The sequence below is a fragment of the Barbus barbus genome (genome assembly GCF_936440315.1).
Source record: "Barbus barbus genome assembly, chromosome: 11".
Classification (NCBI taxonomy): Eukaryota; Metazoa; Chordata; class Actinopteri; order Cypriniformes; family Cyprinidae; genus Barbus; species Barbus barbus.
Window position 1 is genome coordinate 7,427,814 of NC_136739.1, and position 17,820 is coordinate 7,445,633.

At 42.6% G+C, this 17,820-nt stretch overlaps 1 protein-coding gene across 1 annotated transcript; it reads right to left on the minus strand.

Annotated features, from left to right (window-relative positions):
• Window positions 1-14,970: 14,970 nt before the first annotated feature.
• LOC306876899 (uncharacterized protein) lies at window positions 14,971-17,297 on the minus strand. Its single transcript, XM_079428348.1, has 2 exons — window positions 15,889-17,297; window positions 14,971-15,702 (listed from the first exon to the last, which is right to left on the minus strand). Exons 1-2 carry the CDS (start codon window positions 16,283-16,285, stop codon window positions 15,278-15,280), a joined length of 822 nt encoding a protein of 273 aa, XP_079284474.1. The 5' UTR covers window positions 16,286-17,297; the 3' UTR covers window positions 14,971-15,277.
• Window positions 17,298-17,820: the final 523 nt, after the last annotated feature.

Sequence of the window (17,820 nt, forward strand, 5' to 3'; positions counted from 1 at the left end):
GGACAAGCGGCATACCCGCGGTGGTGCAGCGGAGGGGAGCAGAGCTGGATGGTACAGAAGGCAACGCGTTCTGACACATCCCCGCCGAACTCCCCAGGTCCCCGGGGAGACTGGCCAGAGATGCGTGGAGAGGCATCGCGTCTCCCAACTGTAATCTCTGGCTGCTGGCAAGAGGGGGCGTCACAGGCGAGAGTGAGGAGGCCTGAGAACCCGGAGGAAAGGGAAATTGCTCTTTCTTTGACAATGTGGAATGAAATGATTCTCCCCCTGCCCTCCTTCGGGGGAAGGAGTGGCGCTGTCCTCGCCATCTCCTGAGATAGAGCAGCTTCCCACATCTCCTGGTTGCCCATGTCAGAGCCGCTTTATCGCCTCCTTGGACGATATCGGGGCCAGCTGGAACACGGGGGGCGTCGCGCTCCTGTCGACATTGCTCTTCTCAACAAGGCTGAGCCATAGATGGCGCTCTTGGACCACAAGTGTGGACATCGCCTTCCCGATTGGGCCGTGCTGTGACTTCCATCTCCCGCAGGGCGAGGTCAGTTGCCGAGCACAGTTCCTGCTTCGACATCGGGTTGGTACTACCCTCGTGCGTTTTAATGCCTTGGCTTGGTGAACTTGCAAGATAGCCATGGAATGCAGAACAGAGGTGGCTTGGCCCACAGCGCTGTAAGCTTTGGCTGCGAGAGCGGCCGTCAGCTTACAGGCTTTGGATGGGAGATGAGGACGATTCCTCCAAGTGGCGGCGTTTTGCAGGCACAGGTGCACCGCAACCACACTCTCCACCTGGGGAATGTCAGCGTACCACCTAGCTGCCCCGCTTCTGGCCGTAAAAAGGGGCCGTCCACGACTTCATCAGCTCCTCGTGCACTTCCGGGAAGAAAGGAACCAGGGCAAGGCGTGGTCGCGAGCCACGGCCCATGCCGAGGGCCAATCATCTCGCCGCGAGGGCTCGGGACTGGTAGGTGTGCACGCCTCCAGCCCTTGGACCGATGCTCGTGGCGGCCCGGGAAAGCACGGCCGTCAGCTCTAGGCCGTGACACCCGAGGGGGGCAACCCCGCCGAATCTTCATCCTCAGAGTATGATTGCCCATCCCCCGATGCTGCAATCGACATCTAATCCTCTATCGGTGTGCCGAATGAAACGCTGGGCATACCGTAAGACGGCACAGCAGAATCACCGGGGAGCCGCACAGAACAGCTGCTGCAGGAGGAGTGAAAGGTACGTGGGGACTGCAGGGCTCGACCGTGCGAGCATTTCACTCGCATTTGCGACTAAAAATAGATGTTTGCGAGCTGGAAAATGTATTTAGGAGCACAAGTGCGAATACAAAACAAAATACAAAACAGCCTAACTTATACAGTAGCCTATAACAAACGTATTAATTTATTCTGTTTATTTATGGAAAAATTGCGATGCAGCCTCATATGATTACTTTAGAACTTTAAAAAGGCAACGGTTTAATTTAAATGAGCACAGATAAGAAAAGCGGAGCGAGTTAAAGTGAAGACGCGCTGAATGACGCACATTCGCCACTAGAGGGCGCTGCCGCTGCCGTTACCCCGGTAACCCAGTAAACAAATCAGCTGCGCTACTTTCCTAAAACTGTGTAAATAATGTTTCACACTCAGCCATTTAGATATTTATATTCGCTTTAGTCTTCACAATAGCATCAAATAATTCTTACTTAAAAACTTAATGAGCTATTTATTTTTAAACATTTTTTCTAATCTAAAACATGGCCCATCCACTGATCTATAATAGAGAACAGTGGGCCTATCTATATATCAACGACTGATTCGTTATTAATGTTCAGTAACACAAGTTCCATTAGTTAACATGAAAAAAACAATGACTGCATTTATTAATAATGCTATCTTAATTTCAACTTTTAATAATACATTATAAAATCAAAAGTTGTTTTAATATAATTCAATGGAGCTAACATTAACTAACATAGTTGTATTTTTTATTAATCAACATTAACAAAGAATATTATCTACTGCAACAATTAGCTATTGCACATTTTTAGTTAATGTTAACCTGCTTTAACTAATGTTAACAAATGGGACCTTACTTACCTATTGTTCTTTCGTTCATTTGAACAATCTTTTGCACTCTAATCTTGAAACACTTGTTTACTTTATATTTTTATGTATTTTTTATAAAAGTCTTTTAGTAAATTATGTTTAATAAAGTTATTTAACCTGTTAGGAGGACAACACTTTTGTTTTCACTTAGAAATGATATATTGTGATTTAAAAACAAAAACATATACCGTGACAAAAGCTTCAATGATTATTGTGAAAATTTTATACCGACACAGTTTAATAGGATTATAACTAATTACATAATTAGCCTATTAAATAGTGTCTGAAGTAAAATTATTTAAAAACCCTGTACTTTCTGTATTCTGATAAATTAAATAATTGTGCTTGTAAATGTCTCTTTATTAAGCTAAAACACCTAATTTGAAAAATTTGCATTGCGCCCCTAAATTTTTTGACTCAGGAGCACATGTGCTCCTTGGGGAAAAGGTAAGCGTCAAGCCCTGGACTGGCCCGGCGGAAAGCTCTCACTATAACCCTGAGATCGCCCAGAGCACTAGCCGATGGTTCTCTGCTCGTGGCAGAGAAGACAGCGCGGGTAGTGACAGAGGGAGCCCCTCCCATCCCCGTGAGGAGAGAGAGGCGCGATCACAGCGCTGCCATGGTTACACGCTCAGAACGAACGCATAACCATCCACGAACACAGCTTCAGCGTGCTGGATACCCAGACACTGAAGACAACGATCGTGGCTGTCGATGGAGGATAGGAAATGACCGCAACCAAGAGGACACGACCGGAACGGTGTCTTTAAAAAGACGCGAACCGACCATGATTTGCTCTTTCAGGAAATCTGCTCTTTTAGTTGAAGTGACCAGGGAAATCGCTGCAGATAGGGACACCGCTGTTCGCACCGTGACACCAACCAGAACAGCTTCCAGACAGATGATGAATGGCTTTGTGGAGATCAACACGTTAATCCACTCGGCTCCGAATCAAAAATAAATATGATGAGTGGATGCACCTGTCGCTTATTAATACCCGTATGCACAGGGAGTGGCTCAGGTATGCAAAAATCCACTAGCCAATATTCATTGGCGTTTTCTCTTAAAGTCAGAGATGATTGGGGCTCCCAAGTGAATCCCCTAATGTTGTCACGACATAACTCATATAGTGACCGACAGATAGGGAACTATGGTTCTTTGGTGATTGTAATATTGTTTAGGTTTATCTTCTGATAGTGAAGCAGCATTAAAGCACATCACCACCAGACATTTGTAGCAGATGCCTCGTATAGGACATTCAATTTAACTCATTTCTGCAAAGAAGTAATAATGAAGTATCTACTGAATAGTTTGATATATTTTTATCATGTCTTTATTTTTTGCACCAAATTATGGGGAGTTTTATCAATAAGAGTACTGATAATTATTGTTAATTTTCACTGATAACACCATTATTTAACTATGCCCATCCTTAATGAGACAAACTTTCTCAGTTGATTATGTTGTGCAATCTATGAATTAATGTGATCAGTTTTCTGTGCTCATGACTTGGTAACACTTTGCATGGTTAAAGAATGGGTGTAATGTTCAAAATGTTTTGGTTTAGTATTTGTATAAAGTAACACTGAATAAATGTTGATTCATGAATGCATTATGTTTTTGTCTATTTTTTATTAGAATTGAATGTTTTTGAATTGGTTTGCACTACATGTATTCACTATAACTCCCCTATAATTAGATTACTATTAGATTTTATAAGGTTTCTTTTTTGCACCAAAGAGGAGTTTATTAGTTCTATGTGTATTCCATGGTAATGTCGGAGCACATCCTCAGGACCCAGACTAAAGGTGAGGTGTAAATATGTTGCTGCGACCAATATGATCCGGTACTGTCACGTCCTCACAACGTGCCAGTTTGGTCGTTAGGACGTACCCGCCACGTTCCAGCGATGTACCACTATAACGTCGCCACAACGAATATGGGAATCACAAAGTTACGTCACTGGAACGTTATTTGGTACGTCGCTGCGGCCAGGTAGAGTGACATCCTCACGACGTGCCAGATTGGTAAACTATTTACATGTATATGTATATGTGTACATATACAAGTGTAACATTTATAATTACTATTCCCCACCTCCAGTTCACTCATGCGTTTGAAGATGAAAGGTCACATGGAGCGTGTTGTGTTCTGGGAAACAGTATCCCACGCAGTGTCTTCAGATGCATACATCAAATTTCAGCAAATGTAGCAGGTAATCCGGGCATTTTATGCATACAGAAAATTCACATACTATTCACAGTATTCACACAGCATACTGCAGTATAGTAGGAGTTGTATGATAGTATGCCATTCGGAACACAGTTTCTGTACTGATTTCAGTGTATTTGAGTTATATTTAGCAGATTCTGGCAAATATAGTAGGTCATCTGGGTATTTCATGCATACAGAAAATCTGCATACTATTCGCAGCATATACTGCATGCTGCAGAAATAGTAAGAGTAGTATGATAGTGTCACATCCTGCTGGTGTGCCCTTATTGGCCACCAGATGTCACTGTGTGTTTGTTTGAGCACATGGCTTGTTGTTTGTGCCATGTGCTCTCCTGTCTATTGTCTGACCCCGCCCTCCTTGTTATCTCATTATTGTTTCAGTGACTTCACCTGTGTCCTCCTCGTTTGTCTCCCTATTTATTCTCCTGATGTCTGCAGTCCCGTGCTGTTTCGTTATTTCCTGTTTGATGTTTAGAGTGTATGTGTGGGTATGTTTGCAGGTACTGCAGTTCTCTGTCTGCGTGTTTTTCCCCTTCGGGGTGATTTTTGTTATTTTTTTTGTTCTCTTTTATTAAAAGACCCACTTTTCGCCAGCATTTGAGTCTTCGTCTCTCTCCACCCATGACAGAACGAAACAGCCAATTGAAGACTCAGCGGCGATGGGAATCTTTTTATTCCCAGCTCCCGGACGACAGAGGAACCAGACCCCAGCCAGTGGGCCGCATCTCTGCCCGCAAGACAATCGTCCCTTTGGACGGTATGCCGAAGACCTTTTTTATGCAGGCCAGGGGCAAGGGATTGGAGAGAGCACCCTCATCCGCCTGTTTTTAGCGGGCCTGGACGAGCCTGTCAACTGGGAGGAGCTGGGGGAGCTAGATACGTGGTCCTATTGGGAGGTGGTCGACCACGTCATCTATTTGAAGGAGGTGGAACTGCGGGAGGGTGCCCCCCTCCCAGTCTGGGCTGTCCTTCCAGAACCTCCTCGGATCATGCAGGCCGCTTCCAGATTCTCGGATTCATTCTTTGGGCGTCCCGGGCTGAGACGCAGCGTGGAGGATCCTCTGCTGATGTCGGTGAGGGAGGCGGTGGCCGCTCACCGTCCACCCAAGGTGGCAGTGGCCGCTCACGATCTTCCCGAGGTGGCGGTGCCTGCTCGCTGTGTTCCGAAAGCGGCGGTGCCCGCTCACAAGGCTTCCGAGGCGGCGGTGCCCGCTCACGATCCTCCTGAAGGGGTGGTGCATGCTCACAAGGCTTCCGAGGCGGCAGTGCCCGCTCATGATCCTCCTGAAGGGGCGGTGCACGCTCACAAGGCTTCCGAGGTGGTGGTGCCCGCTCACGATCCTCCTGAAGGGGAGGTGCACGCTCACAAGGCTTCCGAGGCGGCGGTGCACGCTCACAAGGCTTCCGAGGCGGCGGTGCACGCTCACAAGGCTTCCGAGGTGGTGGTGCACGCTCACAACGCTCACAAGACTTCCGAGGCGGCGGTGCCCGCTCACAAGCCTCCTGAAGGGGAGGTACACGCTCACAAGGCTTCCGAGGCGGCGGTGCACGCTCCCAACGCTCACAAGACTTCCGAGGCGGCGGTGCCCGCTCACAAGCCTCCTGAAGGGGAGGTGCACGCTCACAAGGCTTCCGAGGCGGCGGTGCACGCTCACAAGGCTTCCGAGGCGGCGGTGCACACTCACAAGGCTTCCGAGGCGGCGGTGCACGCTCACAAGGCTTCCGAGGCGGCGGTGCACGCTCACAAGGCTTCCGAGGCGGCGGTGCAAGCTCACAAGGCTTCCGAAGCGGCGGTGCCCGCTCGCGATCCTCCTGAAGGGGCGGTGCATGCTCACAAGGCTTCCGAGACGGCGGTGCCCGCTCACAAGGCTTCCGAGGCGGTGGTGCCCACGCACGATCCTCCTGAAGGGGCGGTGCATGCTCACAAGGCTTCCAAGGCGGCGGTGCACGCTCACAACGCTTCCGAGGCAGCGGCAGTGTCTGCTCACGATCCTCCTGCTCTGCCTGCCACGCCTTATTGTTTCAGTGACTTCACCTGTGTCCTCGTTTGTCTCCCTATTTATTCTCCTGATGTCTGCAGTCCCGTGCTGTTTCGTTATTTCCTGTTTGATGTTTAGAGTGTATGTGTGGGTATGTTTGCAGGTACTGCAGTTCTCTGTCTGCCTGTTTTTCCCCTTCGGGGTGGTTTTTGTTCGTTTTTTTTTTTTTTTTTTTTTTTTTTTTTCTCTTTTATTAAAAGACCCACTTTTCGCCAGCATTTGAGTCTTCGTCTCTCTCCACCCGTGACAGATAGTATGGCATTTCGAACACAGCCCGAGTCTCGGGTGATTCAGCTCCAAATGCAAGGCCTGAAATGTCCGTCCGTGCGTGATATTACTGTGTTCATTACCTTGATACCAAACTATAACAAACCCTGAGATACAACACTATCCACGAATGTGTGGATTTTTATTAATCTTACTCAAATTTTGTGGTTCTGTTAATCAAAAGACTCATTTAAATTCATTCAATTCGGATTAATTTAAACTTGCCTACAGATTTAAAAATGACTGATTGATTAATTTTTAACCGATTAACACCCAAAAAAAAAAGCCTCAACACTGCTTGCTCCTTATGATAATTAACCATGGTACATAAATAAAACAACAAGTGAAGTGACATACTTCCAAGTATGGTGACCCATACTCGGAATTCGTGCGCTGCATTTAACCCATCCAACATGCACACACACCGCAGTGAACACACACACACCGTGAACACGCACCAGGAGCAGTGCCAGCCATTTATGCTGTGACGCCCGGGGAGCAGTTGGGGGTTCGGTGCCTTGCTCAAGGGCACCTCAGTCGTGGTATTGAGGGTGGAGAGAGCGCTGGACATTCACTCCCTCCACCTACAATCCCTGCCGACCCGAGACTCGAACCCGCAACCTTTGGATCACGAGTCCGACTCTCTAACCATTAGGCCACGACTTCCCTATAGAAAAGTCAAGCCTTCGAAGAAGCTGGCAAAAATTGACTGTATTTGACAATACTTGACTGTATTTCAAGTCATCCAGGCGGGTCTGGCAGTTTCAACAAAACAACATGGTTATTGTATGTAGTTAAAAACGTGTATAGCAAAACTGTGGTTATACAAATATGGCAATCAATCTGCCAAAAGAAGGTAAATACACTTTTACTATAATAAAACCATGGGTTATTTATAAGGGCTGGTATACTGGAAATCTCTGAACACGTCTATTGTGTGCAATCAGAAACATCCCGTATCCGAAAATCTCAGTGCATCTCAAATGTATGGACGTGTACGGGACTCAGCACACTCAGCCTGGGAAATTTTCGTGCACCTTAACTTTCACTGATATTTCCATTGTCCGATTTATCCCGGAAATTAGTCGTTTCATGCAGTTGTACTTTGATGTCAAATACTGCTCAGTCTGGACAAAGCTACTTTAACTCAAACGTATTTGCATGGCTTTGACTGTTCTCTGTAGTTGACTGTTCTCTCACACCCCATGATTAGCCCATTATGTATAATGCCAGCATTTTATTGGTCAAACTACTTTTCGATCGTTATCTTCATCAACTATGAAAACAGGAAAACAAAGCCAAACCAAATCCATGCCAGGACGTGTCCTGGAAAAATGGCATGTATATGATCACCCTAGAAACAATGACTAGCAAGCATGTTCTGCCCTGTCTTTGGGCAGAACATGCCATTGTAAAAGCCATTGTAAAATTCAACGTAGCAGGACTGATACTATTGCCTCTCTTTCATTTCGGCATATCTGAAAGCATGTGCGAAAGCACTTCTGTGCTCCTATTGGCCTGTATCGTAGATGTGACAGAACTCGTCATGGACGACGAAAAACAAATTAAACATGCTAGACTTTCTGTGTTGACGTTGTGAAGCATCGCAGACTTGGCATCAGTTGTCATCCACTATGACACACAACATGAGATGAAACTGCCAGACCATAGTCAAAGGATAATTTAAGAAATGAATTGATAAAAAATACAACTACAATTGCCTGACAGACTGTTACAGTGTCTTTTGTAACTGGTAGTGAGCTGTTACTCTGTGTTAAATATAGTAGGACAGTCATTAACCAAAAGCCACATTTGTGTGGCGGTGTCCGGCAGAGTATCCTATGTGAGTGGAGTGGAGCGCCAACAATTTCCGAAACTCAGATTTCCAAAATATCTGAATATCAGAAACATCGCTCCGCCTTCGCTATCATGAAAAGTATTTCAGTTGGTTCGAAATATCACTTTTCTGTTCATAACATAGCTATATTAAAAAATAAAATAAATAAAATAGCAGGAGAGTTTCAACGTGGCTTATTGGAACACTAGTGTGCAAACTTTTTTCCTACCACATGAGCTAATAACATGGTCTTTTAATAACATAGCATTAAAAGGTGCTTTTTGCAGTGCAAATTTTGTTTGTGATGAAAATAACAGTATGTTTTCGTCAGTTATTTTACCTACGGATCGATGCATTTCTTACAGACTTTTGCTCATTCGAAATCGGATACAGATGAAGTATCACTGTAAGTTTACATTTGTTTGAATGCATTATTGAGAGAGCGACTGCGTGTGAATAAGTGTTGTAGTACTTGTTTAAATCATGCTTTCAGCTGAAAATATTCAGTATCTAGAAGGAAGAAACAAATTCCTTGAACTATCATAGCCTTCACATTCTTCCTGATTTGAGTGTGCCTTCTCTATCAAGCTAGCAAAATATGTTTAACATGTGAATTCTTGCTAAATATTCAGTTATATTACGGGCTGTTGGCATGAATTGTACTCGGGATGGACCGGTGGTGGAGCGAGTGAAAACCATGACGCTCTGACTTGTAAAAAAATCCGCTCCTTGCTCCATTCAAAACCACACCGCTCCACTCACATAGGCCTACTTTGATTGTGAGTAACTGTTGCTGTCATGACAGATCTATTTCAGAACCAGCTGCTATCAAAATAGTCTGGCTGCGGGCGAGGGCCAGATATTATTGCTGTCGGGCCAGTTTTGGCCCGTGGGCCGCTTGTTGCCGACCACTGCCCTACGTCAAGCATATTGTGCCAAAATCGTGCTGAAATTGTGTAGTCTGAACCAGGCTTTACAGTGCCGGAAGGAGGCAAAAAGATGAGGAAGTGAGACAACATCCACTTCTCTCTCTATCAAGTATCAACACTTCTGGAAGTGTGTTAACATAGACTTATGCACAACCATTCTTGTGGATTATGGGGTAAGCATCTCCTGCATTATATTTAATATATCGGAGAAGCTGTCTGATAAAAGAGTGGAACAATTCAGCATCCTAACTTCCCTGCACCAGGAAAGAAGTACAATGCCTCCAGATATTAGCGTGAGATACCAATACTGACTCAGTCACTCAACACGTTGTAAGGTTCTTCTAGAGAAGCAAACAGAGGCACAAATAAAGTCTGTTTCTAACTCCCCTACGTACCTTCCTGGATTTTCTGTGGGCATGCCACTTCTGTCCTCAACTCCTAGGAGGAGGAGTGTGGGCCACACTCACATTTTGACCCTTTGGGTCAGCAGGGTTGTTGGGTGGCAAAAGACCATGACTGCAGTGGAGAATGAATCTCTTGAATGCAGTCAACTGAACCTTTGCTCGGAAACTTCTGGACTACCATGTTCACTGCAATACAAATGGGTGAGATCCCAGGGAGGTTCAGCCACAGATGACACTCCCTGCACAACCATTGCAGTCATTGAACAGAAGGTAGCATGGGCCCCCTTACGAAACAAAAATATATGTGAATATATTGGAAGATATGTTACATAAGAAATAATATATTTTGACATATGGGACTCTAGTTTTTATATTTTTCAATATATGCATGAACCATGTATAGCCATATATTGATACATATAAAATATATATTTAGCAATAAGACAGAAACAAGACAGAAACTACTACATAGCTTTATTGAAACACATTCCTTTTTATTAACACATGGGTTTACATTCAAAATTAAATGTCTCAAAAATACATTCCCAATATGCCTACAAAGGTCCCCAATTCTATACAGATTCAGGCAAGTTAACATCCATATTTAATCATTCAGCAGACACTTTTATCCAAAGCAACTTAAATGAGGACAATACCCATCAATGTAAGTGCTGTGACAAGTCTTGGTTAGCCTAACGCAGTACATGTAGCAAGTATGTGTGTGTATATATATATATATATATATACACACAGGTCCTTCTCAAAAAATTACCATATTGTGATAAAGTTCATTATTTTCTGTAATGTACTGATAAACATTAGACTTTCATATATTTTAGATTCATTACAACACAACTGAAGTAGTTCAAGCCTTTTATTGTTTTAATATTGATGATTTTGGCATACAGCTCATGAAAACCCAAAATTCCTATCTAAAAAAATTAGCATATTTCATCCGACCAATAAAAGAAAAGTGTTTTTAATACAAAAAAAGTCAACATTCAAATAATTATGTTCAGTTATGCACTCAATACTTGGTCGGGAATCCTTTTGCAGAAATGACTGCTTCAATGCGGCGTGGCATGGAGGCAATCAGCCTGTGGCACTGCTGAGGTGTTATGGAGGCCCAGGATGCTTCGATAGCGGCCTTAAGCTCATCCAGAGTGTTGGGTCTTGCGTCTCTCAACTTTCTCTTCACAATATCCCACAGATTCTCTATGGGGTTCAGGTCAGGAGAGTTGGCAGGCCAATTGAGCACAGTAATACCATGGTCAGTAAACCATTTACCAGTGGTTTTGGCACTGTGAGCAGGTGCCAGGTCGTGCTGAAAAATGAAATCTTCATCTCCATAAAGCTTTTCAGCAGATGGAAGCATGAAGTGCTCCAAAATCTCCTGTTAGCTAGCTGCATTGACCCTGCCCTTGATAAAACACAGTGGACCAACACCAGCATCACTGACTGTGGGTACTTGACACTGGACTTCAGGCATTTTGGTATTTCCCTCTCCCCAGTCTTCCTCCAGACTCTGGCACCTTGATTTCCGAATGACATGCAAAATTTGCTTTCATCCGAAAAAAGTACTTTGGACCACTGAGCAACAGTCCAGTACTGCTTCTCTGTAGCCCAGGTCAGGCGCTTCTGCCGCTGTTTCTGGTTCAAGAGTGGCTTGACCTGGGGAATGCGGCACCTGTAGCCCATTCCCTGCACACGCCTGTACACGGTGGCTCTGGATGTTTCTACTCCAGACTTAGTCCACTGCTTCCGCAGGTCCCCCAAGGTCTGGAATCGGTCCTTCTCCACAATCTTCCTCAGGGTCCGGTCACCTCTTCTCGTTGTGCTGCGTTTTCTGCCACACTTTTTCCTTCCCACAGACTTCCCACTGAGGTGCCTTGATACAGCACTCTGGGAACAGCCTATTCGTTCAGAAATTTCTTTCTGCGTCTTACCCTCTTGCTTGAGGGTGTCAATGATGGCCTTCTGGACAGCAGTCAGGTCAGCAGTCTTACCCATGATTGCGGTTTTGAGTAATGAACCAGGCTGGGAGTTTTTAAAAGCCTCAGGAATCTTTTTCAGGTGTTTAGAGTTAATTAGTTGATTCAGATGATTAGGTTAATAGCTCGTTTAGAGAACTTTTTCATGATATGCTAATTTTTTGAGATAGGAATTTTGGGTTTTCATGAGCTGTGTGCCAAAATCATCAATATTAAAACAATAAAAGGCTCAAACTACTTCAGTTGTGTTGTAATGAATCTAAAATATATGAACGTCTAATGTTTATCAGTACATTACAGAAAATAATGAACTTTATCACAATATGCAAATTTTTTGAGAAGGACCTGTATATATATATATATATATATGCATGTGTGTGTGTGCAGTACAAATGTATTTTCACATACATTTAGTAGATATTAACAATATTATATTTACTATATATTAATATATACACACACACGTATAGTCATACATTACGGGATATATACATATATGGATATATGTTACAAAATCTATTTGTCAGATTTGGTTACATGTATGTAACATACATGTTCCCATATAAATATTAATATACACACGTGGTCGTCAGAATTGTTGGTACCCTTGGTAAATATGATCAAAGAAGTTATGTTTTTACGTTTCATTGGTGCAAAGATGAGTAGTGGTGATATTTTGTACAACATTTGCAACTGATTTTTATCATTTAATTAGAAGCACCACAAATTAAAATAAGTCTATGTAAACACTTGCCTTTTTAAAACACTATAAGGTATCCTATCAGGCAATGAAAAGTTTGACACACACTTGTGGTTTTCATCCTCACTTGAACACTTGGGCCAAAAACAGGAAATACGTCATATTAGTTGTCAAGTGCAAAGACCGCAAGTGTGGTATTTGGACAAGGCAAGTAATAAGAGGAGTAAGGGATTTAGTATCACGCCCATGTGCTCCACGTAACCCAGTTTCTCCCATGTGCAATTGTCTCATTTGGTTCAGGTGTGTCCCGTTAACTACCACTCATTTAGGCTACGTCCACACGAAGCCAGATTTCTCCCCATCCGATCTTTTTTTTTGCCTCAAATTCCGTAAACATGGAGTCGTCTCAGGAAATATCTGCGTACACACGGAATCACTGAAACCGACTGAAAACGATGTAGTGCACATGCCAGACCAATATGTGGCGCTGTAATTCTGCCACAGAGATACACAAAAAAACAGAGAAGAAGACTTGGCCCATGTGCGTAAACCTTGCGCGCTGAATACAAACTAACACACAAAGCAGAAGATTTTGCTTTAATAAAGCTAATGAGCTCAGTAGGTTCTGCAGCACGAACACAGGCACGTAGTCTGACATTGTTGTTGTTGTTGTTGCTGTTATGTGACGTAGCGGTGTCTGATTAGGGGCGAGACGTGGGCTGATGACGTCATCGTTTCAGAAAATATACGGATTCGCCATCCACACGAAAACGTGAAAACGGCGTTTTCAAATTTATCCACCCTGGGACCTGGTTTCAAAAAGGATCGGTTTCACTCTTCGAAAACGCTGAATTCGTGTGGACTAAATGCCTATACGGTAAAAAAATTTATGCGTATACAGCGAAACGCGTCTTCGTGTGGACGGGGCCTAAGTTCTGTATTTAAAGCTGCAGTCCGTAACTTTGACCTCTTTGCCACCCTCTATGTTTGAAAACCTGGTATTGCAGTTTCTTGCGGAATTACAGTATCTTTCGTGCGCGGGGTTGTGATCCGCTGTTCCGGCACGGCTCCAGCACGGATGAATCTAATGTTTTGAAATGAATATGTAGTTGTCAGTCACTGCACTGGTGTGGATATTTACTGTACTTCGCTGATTCTAACCTATGTCTTGGAATATATGACCCAAATCAGAATTTTCACCGTATATAGCCATCTGAACAAGTAACAAGTCTGCCACATTTGTTCTGCCCAACTGAGGAAAAAAATATTCCAGTAAATCGCGCTACCAATGGGGATTCAATCTAAAGATAAATTAGCTCATATCACATCTAATTGTGCAAAGTATTATCATTGTTCTGCTTTGTTCTCGAATTATTGTTTACAACATCAGCATTGCGAGACTATGAGTATAGTATTAGCGTGCAGATTTCAATTTTTGTACAGTCTAATATCTAATTGTCATACCATTCAAATTTCATGTTAAGAAATTCTTTTAATCCAAAAAGCAAATTAATCTTCCTTCAAACTGGTTCTATTTAAAATACAAAAACCTGTGTAATCCCACGTTGGCTATCTGTAAACAGAAGCACATTTAAAACTGGAATATAATTTAATTTAATTCACATGCATTTCATAAACAATCCTTTCTGGATTACAATCCGCCATCAAAATTATAAATTTAATTATTAGCTGCTGTGAGATAAGGATATAAATGAGCCGTCACCTGCAGGATCCTCACATGCTGTAGACTACTAACTTCTTGTTTACAGACGTGACGTAATGATTCAGTGCCATGCTCGAATTTCCCGCGGAAACCTACCCGTACCACTCAGATTAGAAAGCATTATTATAAACCAACCGTTGTGAATCGGGCTAAAGTAAGGTGATAGTTTTGAACACTGGTTGTAATTTCTCAAATATTGATTTCGGAACATTTTTAACCAAAAAATGTTACAGACTGCAGCTTTAAAGTGTAGTCTGCCCCATTTCCTTGTCTGTTGTTAAAACATCAGGCATTGCTGACACTCAGCTAAAATACTTCCAGTTTTTTATTTTATAAACATGACAGTATCGAGATTACCTAGATCAGTGCTTTCCAAACCTGTAGTGTTGGGTTCGAGTCCACCTTTGTCGAGTCCGAGTCGAGACCAAGTCCATAACCTATTGAGTCCGAGTCCGAGTTCGAGTCCAAAAGGTGCCGAGTTGGACTCAAGTCCGAGTCCTTAATGTTCGACTCCGAGTCGAGTCCGGTCGAGTCCAGAAACTGAATTATACTGTAAAAAATTATTGAAAATACAACCAACCTTTTTATTATTATTGAATTTAATCTCAAAACTTAGCCATTAAATTAATATTTTAACTTTTACAAACCAATGGCAACATAAATTTAACAAAAATACTAAATTTTGCTATTTAATATTTTTCTTTTGTTTCATGTGTAATAAAACTTGTTTTAAAGCAAAAAAAAATCATATAGAGGTATATGTAAAACTTTTATTCAATTACGAGTTTATAAAAATACAAATTAAGCCGTTTCTCTATTGTGTCTTCCAGTTCAACAACTGACACTTCAATTATTTGATGCCCCTGTCCCACATTTACAGAGGATGCAGAAAACAGAAAATAATTAGTAGTCATAACAACAAGCTTAATGCTTCATTACTTTTACTTATCTGTCTATCAATGACAAGAAACATTTTTCAGAACAGCGCTCTGTTATGGTAACTTTTTAACGTGAACTGCAATGAACACTGAAAATACAATGCACTGTATTACACAGACAGAGCACTAAATCAGGGCCATATTGCTTTTCAGAAATACAAGTTCTGTGACCATTTTATGGGTTAAGCGGGCACGATGCGGTCTCATGATGATGCCACCTTTACTAAAGACACGCTCTACTGGTGCAGAGGATGCTGGTATAGACAACACTTTCACTGCCAGAGAATGGAGCAGTGGGAATTTCTCCCTGTTTGTAGCCCAAAATTCAAGTGCAGCTTTTGTGTCTGTTTCTTGAATGGTATCAAAGTACTTGTGTATCTGAGTTTGAATGTTTGAATCCTTAGCTGAGTAGCTCTGGTGCTTATGGGCTCGATAGCGGGCTAGAAGTCGTGGACATTTGGCAGGAGGAGAGTTTGTGGTTGCATCACCGCCAGCGTCACAATTCAGCATGTCTCCACCTGCAGTGGCCTCAACTTCTGCAGTCAAAGTATCTGAAAAATAAGAAACTCATACACATTAAAAATCATACACATTAAAATGTATTATCTGCATTTAGGTACCCAAGTACCACTGCTGTATGCCCACAGTGTATTTTATGCTCACAAAAAAAAAGGTTTTCTTCATAACATGATGCAGACAAATCATTGTAATGTTATTTAAGCAAAGAAATGCATTACCTGTAAGAGATCTTTTCAGATCGTCTCTGAATTTCTTCACCAAAATTGCATTCTCGTTGTTGGTTACATCTAGATCAACCCAGTTAAGGCCAAATTGAGGATCAAGCATTGCAGCCAAGAAATACACAACATGGCCAAACTGGTCCTTGTTCCCATTTTCCTCAACCATTTTGGTTCTTGCAAAAATCCCAGAGAACCTCTTTAAAAGGGACTGCCGAAGGGCTATGGCTAATTGCTGGCAATGAGTTCTCGACTCCACTGTTTGAAGCAGATGAGTGTTTAAATCCAGTACCGTGGGGACCACCATACTAATAGTCACCATCTTCTCACCCTCTGTGAGGTCAGTTGCTTCAGCAAAAGGGGAGAGAATGCACCTAAATCCTTCAGCTGATTCCATTCACGAACTGAAAAAAGAACATGCTGAAAGTCTGTACCGCAAATTTGGGTGAGAGCCCTATGGTCAAGTGATGTAAGGGCCTGTAGTTGCTTGAATGTGCTATTCCAGCGTGTGGATGTAGCTGCAGGAATGGATCTCTGAGTCCCAAATGCAGCCTCAAATCGCTCTTTAAACTGAGTACTTGTGTGAAGTAATGAGGTGAATTTTGACATTTTGGCAAGTGCTGAAGAAAAGGCCTTAGCTTCTTTCATACTGTCATGCACAACTAATTGCAGAGAATGTGCAAAACATGACAGCCTTTGCCGCCTTCTTGTCAAGACAGTCTCATCTTCCCAGGTCACATCTTCCCAAAGGCTCTCATCATCCAAGTCTCCATCTTCTGCATCACTGTCATCACTGTGCTGCTCGTCCTATGGTAGCTTGACTTTGAACGCACATTTCATATTTGCTGCGTTATCAGTGATGATGTACTCCACTTTACTTGCTATGTTATATTCATCAACAACTTCGTCAAATGCCATGGCTATATTCTCTCCACTGTGTTTGCCACAGAAGCGCCTACAGTCTAAAAGAAAGGTCTCCAGCCAAGATTCTTCTTGGTTAAATCCATGGGCTGTGACACCGAAGAAAGAACGCATGGTTCGATCAGACCATATGTCAGCAGTTATGGACACAAATGATTGGGCCTGGAGCTTTCTTTTAATTGAGTTCTTAACCTGATTAACCAACAGAGGAATGTGTTTCTCAGTGATTGTCTTCCTTCCAATGGGAGTGTATTTGTTGTCCATTACTTTCAGGAAATGCCTGAAATGCTGATTTTCGACAATTGACAGTGGTAAAGTGCAGCCAATGATCAGATCTTTAATGATGGCATCATGAATTTCTTGCTTGTCGGGGAGAATTAGCATCATAAAGTTGGGCAGTTTTTTTTGCAGAATCTGGTCTTGTGTATTCTGTTATGCTGGGTTGTGCAACATCTACTGGTTGCTGCTGTCTTTTGTACTCTTTTATCCTGGGACAAAAAGGAACATTTTATTATTCCTACTAAAATAGAAGACAAAAAAGTAAAACAGGTATTTGCTTTTTGCAAATTTGCAATTCAGAGCACAGTGAATGAAAATAATTACATTAGAACACATCACATTTTAAAATTTAAAAGGAATGTATTTATAATCACTGTATATCTGTCATATAACGTTTAAAGGTGGGCGATATGAGCAAATTCTTGTTTCATAACGAGTTTTTTAAAATATACCATTTTCAAAATAGAAATTTTAAATGTTTGAAAAATGCGATAATACGTCAAAATATAAAAGTTAACTGCCAGTAGGTGGCAGGAAACCACTTGTCTTAATGATTCATTCAAGAACGAAGCAAGTGCCTGACTTTGAATGGATCATTGACCTGATTCCTTCAAAAACACTGAATCATTCAATAACGAAACGTTATATGTTGCTCAGATCAGATGCACAACTGTTCTGGTCTTTCTGGCACTCTTGAATTAATGAATAAAAATAGCAAAAAGAGTCATCAAT

What these genes read in the sequence shown, in the direction of transcription:
- LOC306876899 (XM_079428348.1), bottom strand. Translation starts at nt 16,285, where the DNA reads ATGGAATCAGCTGAAGGATTTAGGTGCATTCTCTCCCCTTTTGCTGAA. An exon ending in TCTGAAAAGATCTCTTACAG is followed by an intron (nt 15,703 to 15,888) that starts GTAATGCATTTC and finishes CTTATTTTTCAG; the next exon opens with ATACTTTGACTGCAGAAGTT.